This window comes from Sabethes cyaneus, chromosome 1 (genome assembly GCF_943734655.1).
Source record: "Sabethes cyaneus chromosome 1, idSabCyanKW18_F2, whole genome shotgun sequence".
NCBI classification, from domain to species: domain Eukaryota; kingdom Metazoa; phylum Arthropoda; class Insecta; order Diptera; family Culicidae; genus Sabethes; species Sabethes cyaneus.
In genome coordinates, this window is record NC_071353.1 from 146,177,902 (window position 1) to 146,193,048 (window position 15,147).

General features: G+C 40.1%; 1 protein-coding gene across 1 annotated transcript; it reads right to left on the reverse strand.

Annotated features, from left to right (window-relative positions):
* Positions 1–1,022: 1,022 nt before the first annotated feature.
* LOC128746370 (zinc finger protein 493-like) lies at positions 1,023–14,759 on the reverse strand. Its single transcript, XM_053843424.1, has 2 exons — positions 14,333–14,759; positions 1,023–3,855 (listed from the first exon to the last, which is right to left on the reverse strand). The coding sequence occupies exons 1-2, from the start codon at positions 14,590–14,592 to the stop codon at positions 1,023–1,025; spliced, it is 3,093 nt and encodes a 1,030-aa protein (XP_053699399.1). The 5' UTR covers positions 14,593–14,759.
* Positions 14,760–15,147: the final 388 nt, after the last annotated feature.

Consider the following 15,147-nt stretch of genomic DNA (forward strand, 5'->3'; position numbering starts at 1 on the left):
CAGATAGAAAGGAGTTAATTTGCATTTTTAACAGCTTTTCAAAAACTTTCGACAAAACACATAGTAGACTAATCGGACGAAGATTATCGATAGCATTAAGGTGTTGCTTCTTGCGTAGCGGGATGATCTTTGCGCATTTCCAAGCGTCAGGAAAAGCAGATGTTTCGATTATTTTGTTGTATAGATAGACGATTTGGTTGATTACGAGTGGAAATATAGACACCACCACAGCAGAACAATAGCCTCACGCCGTCAAAGGCAAATCTTCAGCAGTCGAACTTTTAGCACGATAGAAAATCAACTATTTCAGGTGCGCAATCTGGGATAACACGGCACGGTATCTCGAAGGGCATTAACTGTAAATTGCCTGAGATTTGAAGCCGGCGGAATAAATTTTGTCTGCTTTTTTGGTTGTTATACGAGCAGCTTATTCTTCGCCAATGTTTACCTTCGGCATAGTTGCCAGAACTTCCTGTTCGGTTTTCAACATTTTTGCACCAATCGATTGGAAAATCTTCTACACATTGATCCGGATAAATAACACTTTAACTTTTGTAACAATGTGTAACACACTACCTGCACAGGACAAACTCCTTTCTGCAAATGTCGCTCTTGTACCGCTTCCTGTGTTTCGCCAAGTTTCCTCTAGGACTAAAAGCCTTCCCATATAGCACGCAGTTAAATTTCTTTTACGCTGCATATGTTAGACAATGTTCTTAGCCAAGCTGTTCTCGGAACTTGACGGCAAGTGTTTCTTTTTGTGATGATAGAGACCAGTCTTATAAACGAATCGAGAACTACACTGGTCACACTTGTACGGGTTTGGCTCAACGGATGTGTGGATTTTCTTGTGCCTGTATAATCCAGAATTTGTCTTGGATGATGCACTGCAGATGTCGCAAATATACACTCGTCCAGGTTCATCTCTGTGTCGATGCATATGGACAGCGAGCGTAGATTTATTCTTATAGACTTTTCCGCAATGCAGGCACCTGTACGAGCGATTCGGGTTATGCTTGGGCTTAGACTTGGGGTTGTCTGGGGTTGGGGTTGTCTGGGGTTGGGGTTAATTCTGGACCTTTAAAATCCTTTTCCTTCCCTGTTCCTTCCATGTGCATTTTGATTTTATGATAATCAAGTGCCGCGCGTCGGATGAAAGTTTTGTGACATATGCCACACTCGAACGGTCGCTCTCCGGTGTGAGTTCTCAGGTGGTACATGAGCGAATAGTTGCACTTGAATTTTCGATCACAGATACCGCACGTGTGTTTCTGGTCGTCGGAAACGTGGCATCTTTGGTGGGACCGCAGGTGACAGGGAGTCTTAAAGGATGCCTCACAGATGTCGCATTCAAACGGCCGTTCATTACCGTGGATAGGCAAATGCCGCGCAAGGTCACATCGAAAGGAAAAATCTTTGCCACAAACCGGACACCGGTGTCTGCGTTCCGAGCTGTGCAAGATCATGTGCCTTTTGAGCAAATGTTTTATATGGAAAGTTTTACCGCACACGTCACACGCGAACATTTTTTCCGTGTGATTTTTCATATGCTTTGCCAGATTCCTTTTCTCATTATATCCATCGCCGCAGATATCGCATTTATACAAAGGCTCGGGGTAGTGCGCTTTCAGGTGCCAATTCAAATCTTTCAAAAAGTAGTACTTCCTACCGCAAACGTCGCATTTGAAGTTCTTGTCCGTCGGATGTTTTGCAATACGGTGATTTATCAGCGTTCGATTTCCCTTGAAAGATTTTTTGCATAAATCACAGTTGAACAGCGGTTTATCGGTGTTGGAAATTGACGGTGAGTGCTTTTTCCTTTTGTGAGATCTGAGACTACCCTTATAATTGAATTGAGAACTACATTGGTCACATTTATAAGTTTGTGACTCAACGGATGTGTGAATTTGCTTGTGATATTGTAAACCACTACTTGTCTTGTATGATGCGCCGCAGATATCGCATTTATACGAATTTTCCAAGCTGTGCGCTTTCAGGTGCCGAGTCAAATGTCTCAATAAGTGGTACTTTCTACCGCAAACGTTGCATTTCAAATTCTTGTCCGTCGTATGTTTTACAATACGGTGATTTATCAGCGTTGCATTTGTCGTGAAAGATTTTTTACATAAGTCACAGTTGAACAGCGGTTTATCGGAATTGGAAATTGACGCTAAGTGCTTTTTCCTTTTGTGAGATCTGAGACTACCCTTATAATTAAATTGAGAACTACATTGGTCACATTTATAAGTTTGTGGCTCAACGGATGTGTGAATTTGCTTGTGATATTGTAAACCTTGACTTGACTTGTATGATGCGCCGCAGATATCGCATTTATACGAATGTTCCAAGCTGTGCGCTTTCAGGTGCCGAGTCAAATGTCTCAATAAGTGGTACTTTCTACCACAAACGTTGCACTTGAAATTCTTGTCCGTCGTATGTTTTACAATACGGTGATCTGCCAGCGTTGCATTTGTCGTGAAAGATTTTTTGCATAAGTCACAGTTGAACAGCGGTTTATCGGTGTTGGAAATTGACGGTGAGTGCTTTTTCCATTTGTGAGTATTGAGACTATTCTTACGATTGAATCGAGAACTACATTGGTCACATTTAAAAGCTTGTGCCTCAACGGATGTGTGAATTTGCTTGTGATATTGTAAACCACTACTTGTCTTGTATGATGCGCCGCAGATATCGCATTTATACGAATTTTCCAAGCTGTGCGCTTTCAGGTGCCGAGTCAAATGTCTCAATAAGTGGTACTTTCTACCGCAAACGTTGCATTTCAAATTCTTGTCCGTCGTATGTTTTACAATACGGTGATTTATCAGCGTTGCATTTGTCGTGAAAGATTTTTTACATAAGTCACAGTTGAACAGCGGTTTATCGGAATTGGAAATTGACGCTAAGTGCTTTTTCCTTTTGTGAGATCTGAGACTACCCTTATAATTAAATTGAGAACTACATTGGTCACATTTATAAGTTTGTGGCTCAACGGATGTGTGAATTTGCTTGTGATATTGTAAACCTTGACTTGACTTGTATGATGCGCCGCAGATATCGCATTTATACGAATGTTCCAAGCTGTGCGCTTTCAGGTGCCATTTCAAACGTCTCAATAAGGGGTACTTTCTACCGCAAACTTCGCATTTGAAATTCTTATCCGTCGTATGTTTGACAATACGGTGATCTGCCAGCGTTGCATTTGCCTTGAAAGATTTGTTGCATAAGTCACAGTTGAACAGCGGTTTATCGGTGTTGGAAATTGACGGTGAGTGCTTTTTCCTTTTGTGAGATCTGAGACTACCCTTCAAATTGAATTGAGAACTACATTGGTCACATTTATAAGTTTGTGGCTCAACGGATGTGTGAATTTGCTTGTGATATTGTAAACCACTACTTGTCTTGTATGATGCGCCGCAGATATCGCATATATACGAATTTTCCAAGCTGTGCGCTTTCAAGTGCCGATTCAAATGTCTCAACAAGTGGTACTTTCTACCGCAAACGTTGCATTTCAAATTCTTGTCCGTCGTATGTTTTACAATACGGTGATTTTTCAGCGTTGCATTTGTCGAGAAAGATTTTTTGCATAAGTCACAGTTGAACAGTGGTTTGTCGGAATTGGAAATTGACGCTAAGTGCTTTTTCCTTTTATGAGTATTGAGACTATTCTTACGATTGAATCGAGAACTACATTGGTCACATTTAAAAGCTTGTGCCTCAACGGATGTGTGAATTTTTTTGTGAGTGTACAAACCACCACGTGACCTGTATGATGCGCCGCAGATGTCGCAAATGTGCTGCGGTTGACTGCCACTGCCAGTAGGAGGATCCGCTTCCGAAACGTGTGAGTTGCTGCAACAGAAGAGAAGCAATTGATAGACTGGTGGGATAATACGTCCACTTTTTAGTGAAACTAGCATTGCAAGTTCATCATTGAATTTGGATTATCTTATAGAAAGAAAAAACCGATTTAATTTGCCCGTGCCTAGGTGGTAAAAAAAACTTTGTTATACTATCTCACTTGAAATCGATGTCTTCGGAAGATAATTTAACAGTTTGTTAACGCTATACAAGTTGCTTTATAGCACTTCTATAGTTACAAATGCTTGACGATAAATAAATTAATTAATATCACGAAATACAATGCCTTTCATTTGCTATCAAAGTCTTGAAACTCGATTCAGTCGCTCAAGCGTTGTTTTTTTAAAGAAAAGGAATAGTTAGCAAAACGACGACTTTTAAGCCAACCTAACTCAGAAAAGGCACCACAAACTAATTTCTGTTTTCTTAAATAAATGTCCTAAATTTTTACTAGGATCGAAGTAAGCCCTGGCCGTGAACGGACGTCGAAAATTTTTACGTCCGATTTTTTTGAATAGATTTTTCGAGAAAAATAACATTTCACGTTTAAAACTAGGGTTTAGTTTTGGATAAAATGAAGTGATTGTGCACGTAGAATATTATTCAGTATTTCGGTGGAGAGTCGAACCGTCCTGCTGGCCGGTTTTGATAATGGATTCGGCGACACATGCAAACGAAACGTGTGCAAAAGGTTACTTTTACCAATACTTGATGTACTTGCTACCAGATAGCGAGAGAATCGAGTGCTGATACGTGTTAGTGTGGGAAGAATTTCAAAACTACGGTCAAAAAACTCAGCGGAATGCAATTAACAATGTGCAAACCAAGCTTCTGGCAGGATCCGGAAACATGAAATCGGTGGGGAATAGATTTGATGACGAATCAAGATTTTTTTCTACATAAGTAAATTCGCGGCCCCGAGGATAGCTGCATTTGGTAGGTACCGCATCGATAATTTAAGTATCTGCTTTCTCTTTTATTTATTCATTTGATTATTTCTCAAGTTGTGTCAATTTGTTTTTAAGATTATCTATACCTATAAAGAAGGATTTCTGTCTGTCCGTCTGTCTGTTCGTATGTTCCTTATAGAATCGAAAACTACTGAACCAATCGGCATGAAAATATGCATGTAGAGGTTTTTGGGGCCAGGAAAGGTTTTAGTGATGGTTAGAAACCCCTCCCCCCACTAAGAAGGGGGGCTCCCATACAAATGAAACACAAATTTCTGCATAACTCGACAACTAATCAAGCAAATAGAACAAAATTTGGCATGTGGGTGTTTCCGGTGACAATAATTTAATCTATGGTAAATTGAGACCCCTCCCCTCTTTATAAGGGGAATTATAACTCCTCTCCTCTTTAAAAGGGGGGGCTTCCATACAAATTTCCTCGAGACCTAATCCATACCATCCAGACCCAGGGTGGCCACAGAACTTCTTGAAAAATATTCCCGACTTTTTCCCGATATTTTCCCGATCGGATTCAAGTTTTTCCCGACAGAAACTTCCTTCATTTTTCCGTTATAAAATAAAGGTAACATATGCTGTGTATATTGCAGTTTGCAGAGCAGAGCTCAAGAATCGAAACTATCACTTTACTGTGAGTCTACGGAGTGCACTCGTCGATTCTGCCACGAAACAGAAGTGGAAGTTCAAATAATGTAGTAGCCGAAAATCAGGTATCTTTATGGACAGCCTGGGCACGACTGGCTCTCAAGCCCACTAAATGTGCATTTAAATTAGTTTAAGAGTGTAGCACAACGAAGGGAACTTTCCCGCCAAAACAAAGTTTCATTATTCAGGGTGCCTGGACACTACGGAAACGAGAGTAATAAGCTTGACAGCCTAGCGAAACAAGGATCAGCTCAGACAGCAGTCCGTCAATGGGCGCCCTGGGGAGGGCTGTTAAGAAGTCTTGTAAGCAGGACTAGAGAGCCAGGGTCAAATATCTAGCTGATGAATGACGACGTTACTTTTTACACCCTTCCGCTAGTGGCAAATTTTCGCAGGCTTCTGTCGTGCTCTGCAAAATATCTCAATTCTCGGCGTTTTCCTGGAAAAGCACAGAAGACGAATCGATTTGCTCTCTCTCAGTCGAATGTTACCTTCGTCGAGTTTTGTTTTGCTTTTGCAATGCTTTGCTCTGCCGGCGAGTAAGCATCAGTTTGGTGTCATCTTTCTTTTTCTGCCGGAGCGCTACCGAATGTATGCTCTCAAGGTCACGGGACAAATCGTTCCAGTCCATATAATTACCTAACGCATATTCTCTTTGGGACACGGAGCGAATAGCCTCGTGTCTCCAGCGTGCGAAGATAATACTAGCTCTGCTTGTCGTTGTCCGCCTTCTGCGCAAGATGAGTGGTCGTAAGAGTAAACAGTATTTAGGCATCGTTCGAAGGGAGAGGAAACGGTTGAACAGAAAACGAAAGCAATTTGATCGTTGTGAGAAGCAGATTACTCTGCCTCTGTATGCACAAGATGAGCAAAATGACGCCTGGGCAAACCCATCTTTGTTAGCTCAGATGATGCATCAGCTTTTTAGCAATATGTTAGCAATAAGGAAACTGCAACTTTTCCGATGGACTGGATGCAGGGCATATTGGTCAAAGTCCCTAAGAAACTAACTGAATGCGGTAACTGGCGTGGCATCACGTTGCTTTGCATTACTCTCAAAGTACTCTGTAAGGTAATCCTCAACCGGATCCGAGAGAAAATCGACGCCGGTCTCCGGCAATAGCAAACTAGACTCCCCGCCAATCGATATAATACGACTTTCCGTATTATGTTGGAGCAAGTCATCGAAATTCTGACCTGTTTTCTTCTGGTACTTGTTGATTTCGAGAAAGCATTCGACCGAAACATGAAAACACCTGGGGCGTACTAAGGCGTAGATGAGTTCCTGATAAAGTAGTCTATCTCATTGTTTTAGTGCAAATTACTGCACGATGGTCTCCTGTCGGTCCCTATATGTGTTACTGCAGGAGTGACATAAGGCTACATATATACTGTCACCGCAACTGCTCCTCGTTGTGATGGACCAGATTTTAATTGGAACCATTGATAGTGAACCAGACCGAAGATTACCCTGGGGTCTTTTCACTTTCCGCCCAGTTAGCTACGAGAGGTACGATGCTGGTTTAACAAGCCAGTCGTCGTATGTTCGAATCTCGGCTAGGCGGTGCTTGCTAGATAGTCAGTAGGATTGTTACACTGGCCCGCTGCGAAATCTGTTGATAAAGAAGAATAATGTCTAAAGACGGTTTAAGCCCAAGACTTTGCTATTGCTTTGCTTTTGACTTTGGCCGACGACATTCTCTTGCTCTGCTGACGACAATATGATGTGCAGAGCAACCTTGATGACAACTCCAAGATAGTAGGTCTCATATTCAACGTCGCGTCGACCAAGTCAGTGAGATTAAACATTATTAATCCATCCAATTTCAAAGTTAGATCAGGATGGCCAGGGATTTGGGACTATGGAATTTGGGAATTGGGGCTCGACACACAAATCAGATTACCGTACCGATCCTAATACGAATTTTCAATTGAAACGTGAAATTCGTTCGATTGCATGCTAGACGTGGTTCGTGTCGGTGGAGGCAACTGCAGGTCTTCGTTCTGCATCATTCAGGATTCGTGGTCTCACACTTGGATTTCCAATTAGGAACCTTATCGTCAATATCGCCACATAGAAACAGAGATTCGGAAGCGTAAGTGGAGAAGGATCTGATATATTTTGAGAAGAGGGGCAAACGAAATCGGCAGGAAGACACTCAATTGGAGAACAGAGGAAGCAGATCTACAAGCTACTGACGGCGTGGTCTTGCCTACTGTATTCAGATTATTATTGGAACCTAACCTGACGACATGTGGCAGATGGCAGAAAACCATGGCAGATAACCGTCCACCAACCAGACTTGATACCTTTGTTCTGCCGAACCACAAACCAATGGACATGAACACATCAGTAATTAAGTCATCAGCAACAAGATAAAAACGGAGAATATTACAATAATTCAAAATATTGGACGCAGTGGATCAGCTCCGCAACAGAAGAAGAAAGCTAATCGTCTCCTCCCAGTTGGTCTCGTGGTACGATACTGATCAAATAAGCCAGTCGTCGTATGATCGAACCTATCAATTTTGCTACACACTAACAGTTGACCACAAAGCATATCAAACACAACATTAGGAGGCCAAGTCACTGACGAACTGACATGACACTGGCATTTCACTAATCACACATAAGATCTCACAAGCAAACGATCACTTGCTTGTAGCCAGGTGGGCACAGTTGGTGTACTTTGCACGTTTGCTTTTTGTTACCCGTTTTTTGATTTCAAACATCTCTCGTAAAAAATCTACAGATCAAAGCTGACTACTTTATAGTAAAAATATAAAGCGCTTAACTTATACAAATTGTTATTCAGTAAAAATCGTTATACTTGCGGAAAGAAGTATTAAAATTTTTTAATAACCAAGAGGCCAACTGAAAGGAGACGGTTAGCAAAAAATGGAGCTCTCTTCTTCTGTTGCTGAACTGAACCACTGCGTCCAGTATTTTTAAATATTGTAATATTCCCCGTTTTTATCTTGTTGCTGATGACTTAATTTCTGATGTGTTCATCCGTTGGCTTGTTGTTCAGCAGAACAAAGGGATCAAGTCCAGCGACGTTCCTTGAAACTAACTGGAAGGCTGTACCCTCCACACACCACTATTACGAAAAAGCTGATACAGACAGCAGATACAGCACAGTTACAGACGGTTTTCAGTTCGTCTTTGCAGGTGGAGAAAATTCCTGGTACGAAGATTTCGTTTGAGGTCTAAAGATTCATGTGTTTCAGAATTGTAGGGGTGTCGACATGTCTCCCAGATTCTATCAAGGTGTTCAACTTGAACATCTTTACGTAAATTAATGAATTCCCGATTTATAGCAATTTCTAGCAATTTTATAGCAAATTCCCGACTTTTTCCCGCATTTTTCCCGACAGGTTCCAATTCCCGACTTTTTCCCGCATTTCCCGCTTTTCCCGAGTCTGTGGCCACCCTGAGATTATACAAACTCGAGAACTAATCAAGCAAATGGTACCAAATTTGGCATGTGAAGGTTTTCGAGGGCAAGAATATTTTCTATAGTAAATTAGGACCCCTCCCCACTTTACGAGGGGGGGCTCCTGTACCAAAGAAACATAATTTTCCTCATAACTCGAGAACTAATCAAGCAAATGGAACCAAATTTGACACGTGGGTGTTTTTGGAGACAAAATTTTTTTCTATGATGAATTGGGACCCCTACCCACTTTAGGAGGGGGGGCTCCTATACAAATGAAATTCAAATTTCCCCATAACTCGAGAACTAATCAAGCAAATAGAACCAAATTTGGCATGTGAAGGTTTCTGGAGGCAAAAATATTTTCTATGGTGAATTAGGACCCCTCCCAACTTTAAGAGGGGGTGCTTCTACACAAATAAAATACAAATTTCCTCATAATTCGAGAACTAATCAAGCAAATGGAACCAAATTTGGCACGTGGGTGTTTTTGGAGACAAAATTTTTTTCTATGATGAATTGGGACCCCTACCCACTGTAGGAGGGGGGCTCCTATACAAATGAAATTCAAATTTCCTCATAACTCGAGAATTAATCAAGCAAATGGAACCAAATTTGGCATGTGAAAGTTTTCGAGGGCAAGAATATTTTCTATGGTGAATTAGGACCCCTCCCAACTTTAAGAGGGGGGGCTCCTATACAAACGAAATACAAATTTTCTCATAACTCGAGAGCTAATCAAGCAAATGGAACCAAATTTGGCACGTGGGTGTTTTTGGAGACAAAATTTTTTTCTATGATGAATTGGGACCCCTACCCACTTTAGGAGGGGGGGGCTCCTATACAAATGAAATTCAAATTTCCTCATAACTCGAGAACTAATCAAGCAAATAGAACCAAATTTGGCATGTGAAGGTTTCTGGAGGCAAAAATATTTTCTATGGTGAATTAGGACCCCTCCCAACTTTAAGAGGGGGTGCTTCTACACAAATAAAATACAAATTTCCTCATAATTCGAGAACTAATCAAGCAAATGGAACCAAATTTGGCATGTGGGAGATTTTGGAGTCTTGAATTCATTTTACGATAGTTAGAGACCTCTCACCCCTGTGGTAGGGGGATATGGACTCTCATACAAATAAAACAGAAATTTTTGCGAAACTCAAAAACTAATCGAACTCGAGAAATTCGAGACTCTTCCATAAAACATTAGTCAATACAAGACCACAAAAACTATCTATAGTAACACTAGATCATTCAGGACGAGACGGTCGCGAGTGTTGCCGGTGACCCGCCGTCGGAAGCGCCGCTCACTGGGGGGCGTCGGTTTGTCGGGTCAGCTAGTTATACATACAGTCACCCCAGTATTACGGGCCACCCAGTATTATGGGCCAGTCTATACTTTATATTAGTTTTATACATAGAAAACTAATATTTAACCATCGAGTATGAGTTTAATAGACAGAGGCAACATTCCGCTGCATGCTTGACAGCAATACACTTAGTTCCAATGCGCTAATTTTCCTAGTTTTCCGATAATTGTCAGTAGGCTCCAATCGACCGTCGATTTGTTGTTATTTTTGCTGGTTGTTATAAAAAGTCGGTAGTGAATTATAAGCTGAATAGCGGCGTACATTTTTATGTCTGGGCGCAAAATGGATGGGAATCGAGGGAATAGGTATATATTCATTGAATTACGGTGAAACCAACTAGAAAAATTCATTTTCCGCTTTAATATACGAAGGTTTACAACGGCCCATAATACTGGGAGCAAAATGAACTTTTCCCAGTATTATGGGTTAAGCATATAAATCAACAGTACTCGCTGTTTTTGACTAAAATTGTAATTTGTTTTCAGTAAAACGAAAAAACGTGCAAGGAAAATCAATATACAGAAATCGAAGCACTATGATCCTGATATATTGCATCACGCTCTTGATCTAGCAAGTCAAACCGAAAAAGTTCAGGAAGTTGCAAGGGATCACAATCTACCGTACAGTACAGTTTCGCGTTAATTTTGGAAACCATCCAAAACTAATACGCTAGGACCAAATACTTTTCCTCTTCCTGAGCTTACTTAGTTTACTTAGTTGGCTAGCCGTCCTAAGACAAAACCTGATGAACAAAGTTTCTCCAATGCATTCGGTTGCGGGCCAACGCTCTCCAATTCTTCGGACACCGTGTACTCTCCGCCAGATCTCGCTCCACCTAGTCTGACTATCTTTCTCACTGCGCCCCTGGTCATCTTATTTCTACCGGTTTTGAATAAAATACCATCTTTACAGAATAGTTGTCCGGCATTCTTGCAACTTGTCCTGCCTATCGTATCCGTTTAGCTTGTCGCTTTTTGTATACTTGGTTTGCCATAGAGATCATCACGTTGATGAAGCCCTCTGTGTGATTCGAATGAACTTGGACAATCCATTCGAAATCTGAATACAGAATTTAGTACCATCCATCATAGATTGAATCAGTTTGATGAGCTTCCTGAAGAAGAAGCTAAAATTGAATCTAACCTTACCTCATCCAGACAGTTGCTGAGTTCACTACAAGATACAACAAGATCCCAAAATCGCGAGAATTACACACACACACACACACACACACACACACACACACACACACACACACACACACACACACACACACACACACACACACACACACACACACACACACACACACACACACACACACACACACACACACACACACACACACACACACACACACACGAGCGCACGCGTTTTTCTCGAAATAAAACCAATTTTGTTTCACTGACCCATAATACTGGGAACATTGACTCATAATTCTGACCAGGTTTAAAAGTGGCCCATAATACTGGGAATGGAATATGCTTACATTTTGTTGTTCTGCAAAAAAGTATGGGATTTTGGAACAAGATTGCCTACAGGACATCAATTTATGAAATATTTATAACTAATTAAGTTAAAAATAAACTGTAAATTATTTAAATCTGTGTTTCTACCGATAATTTTGTAGCAACATCATGCTTAACTGGCCCATAATACTGGGCTGACTGTATACTAAAATAATTTTGGTAGTTGGTTAGTTTGATCTAGTTTCAGAGAGCGAAATAAGGCGCTATAACCTTGGCCTGTTGCAGCTTGGCTTGTGGTTAATGCCATAAGTTCATCCCTGAGGGTCCGAAGTATCAATTAAGAGCGACCAAAGGCGCTATAACCTAGGTTTTTACTAAGGGCAAGTAAGTAAATGTACTTGTTCCATCCCCGAGGGTCCGGAGTATTAATTAACCTTACTAGCCAAATACTAGTCCCAACAAAAATCAAAAATTAATCAACCTAATTATTAATCAGAAGCGGTTGGTACGAGACGTCCCCGTTTCTTCTTCCCCTGTAGATTCAGAAACGTATCTATGTATGAATAACTTATTCACACAAGATTCATTTCAATGAATCGTCTCTGCGTCAATACTTCACAGTTGGCCTGGCCGATTAAACATTTGCGAAATACTCGGATGTTTCGCAAATGTCAATACTGACAAGAAAATAATTTGAATTCTTTCTATGATTAGAAATAACTAAAATTATTTCCAGGAATCCTTTCTTGTGGCTGTGATGGCATTAATAAGAATAAGAATAAATGTCCTAAATTTTAATTAGAATCGTAGCAAACTACGCGTGCGGATGGGCACGATAAAATTTACTGTTACGTTTTTCATAGATTTTCGAAAAAAAATTTGCGCCTGAATTTTTTTTTAATAGTGTCGTGCTTAAGAAATATTAAATTTCGGTGAATTTCACTGTGAATGTCTCTATGCCGTAAAACTTCCGAGTATCCAGCAGCTTATGCGAAACCGGACAGAAGTGGAAATTATAGTGAAATTCCTTCTCTATACTCGAAGTTGCTATCTGGAACTAGCACTTTGAGGATCTGTTCCCGATATTTCTCGAAGAATTGAATACCGGTCAATATTACCCACTGAATCGAGATTCGTTGTATTATCCATAGTATTCCGAAAATATTTAAGGACATGGCCGATTGAACTGCCATCGATTGGCAATATAACCTGAGTACCAGATTTGAAATCGGGTGAGGACGTTCCTTACATTTATTTATTCTTTATATACTCTACTGTGAAATCAAAGGGCAATGTATGGCAAGTTTGGAGTCTTCTATTTTCCCGGAGGGGAGAGTTTTCGATTCTTCGGACATCTTATTTCGAAAATTCTTGAACCAGTTATTCTACGACAATTTTTATGTGACGGTGACGGCGAATTTTGTACAGTAACATCAAGTTATGCCTACAGTTATTGTTAAACTAATTTTTATATATTCCAAAATACTTAATTATCTACTTTTGGGTTGCTGGTGTATTTTATACATTTTCAGTGAGCATCCCCGAGCGTCCGGGGCACTTTCCCAGACTTTCGCACACACAAATTTGTGAATTTCCGCATACCCAGTCGTAGTAACTAATTATTAGTTGATTTCGCACGAGCAGCAGTTATTTTACGAGCAAGAATATGTGAAAGCTGATTTTGTTTTGTAATGTTAAATAGTATGTCACATATTCCCTCAAAATTCATTGACGTTTCAAAACCGAGATTCCATATAGTTCCACATCGATAAGAATTGCTTTGCCTACATTAAACAGAAATATTTTTGCTACGTTTTCAGCACAAAACTTAAGCCGAAATATTTGAAAAAGTCGTTGTAAATGTAAAATTTGTGATACATATTTTCGTCCCCCAAGAACCATTTTTCGCCACCCCCAGAAGCATTGTTTGTATCTTGTTCTTCTTAGGAACGATCCAATGTTGCTGCTCCGTCGTTCCTAATTGCCTATTCCCGTCCTATCCAACACAAATTATTAAAAATATCAGCATTTTTATGACACACAATGCAAAACTAGTTATTTCCTAATATTTTAGTTCGTTGTCTATCATACGCGATCAAACAAAGTGAGCTGAGATCTATTTAAATGCTTTATATCATTAAAGAAGTCCTACCAGCCTAATTTCCTACGTTTTTTCGCACGTCGGAGAAGAAAATGTCGACTAATCGTTTTAATTTCTGTCATTCTGTCAATTTCTGTCGCTTTTCAGTGATTTCAAAATTCACGGATCTGAAGGTAAGTGTGTTTTAGTCAAATCAGCACAAGAACTATTCATTAAATCCATCCAACAAATGATGAAAATTAGAATGGCTTTACTTACTACGACGGGAATTAGAAATAAACCCTATAACCATGAAGGGTTTAGTCATATTATATTTGTTCAGTAGGTACATAATAATTATTGAACATGTTATGCTATAAGTATGGCATTCCAAATATCAGTTAAACATCGCTAGGGTGGCGAAAACTGATGCCGTTGCCCTATTAAGATTACTTATCACCGTAAAATGCACAAGTTGTTATTGTGGTAAACTTACCAGAAACTATCAGCTTTATCGTCTTCATCAGCTGCTACAGCAGGAGACGTTTCTGTTGCTTCATCAGTGGTGTCCGTTGCAGCATTCGCAACCGGCGTATCATCTCCGGAAGTCGTCGTCGGTATAGTTTCACAAAAGTATGCATTATTTTCGATCGGTTCGCCCTTTAAATCCAAGACATCGGTTATAATAAGCTCTTCAACTTTTATCGCAGTGGATTCTTCCAACTTTGAGGTTGAACTTTCCATTTCGTTTCGCATTTTTGCAATCACTATATAACAATGCGGTTCTAAAGAAAAGTAATGTTTATTGGTAAAAAATGAAAAGCACTTAAATTTTTGATCTCGCTAACATCGACAAACTTTTACAGCTACGTAATCCAATAAAAATATAATAAAACCAGAGTTAAACCTCGGAACACCGTAATGTCGTAAAAACAAGGTAAACGCTAAACGTATTCAGAAATCAGAATCAGAGCTACAAAAACAAAAACATATGACTTAGACATTAGACTACACGCCAAACGAGATTCAACCAACATTGCGTATAACCTCCAGGTCAAGTAAAAAGTAAATCGAGTAAATGGTTAAATCAGCATACCTCATATAGAGTGACTATATACAGAGTGGCGACAAGTTATCCCAAATGTATGCAATGCGGGTTTTCCAAGGTTTATCTTTCTCTTTCCTGCATACGCGTTGGATAGGTTGGAATGACACTGACAGATAATTATCATTCCAATTTTGACATTGTCGCCACTCTGTATATAGTCACTCTACCTTTTACTACCCAAGTAACAATTTCAGGCTGATCAA

Bases quoted from the DNA above. Each gene is read 5' to 3' on its own strand.
- LOC128746370 (XM_053843424.1), bottom strand. From the start codon at position 14,592: ATGCGAAACGAAATGGAAAGTTCAACCTCAAAGTTGGAAGAATCCACT. The intron at 3,856-14,332 runs GTAAGTTTACCA...CTTCTGTTGCAG, and splicing joins GATAAAGCTGATAGTTTCTG to CAACTCACACGTTTCGGAAG.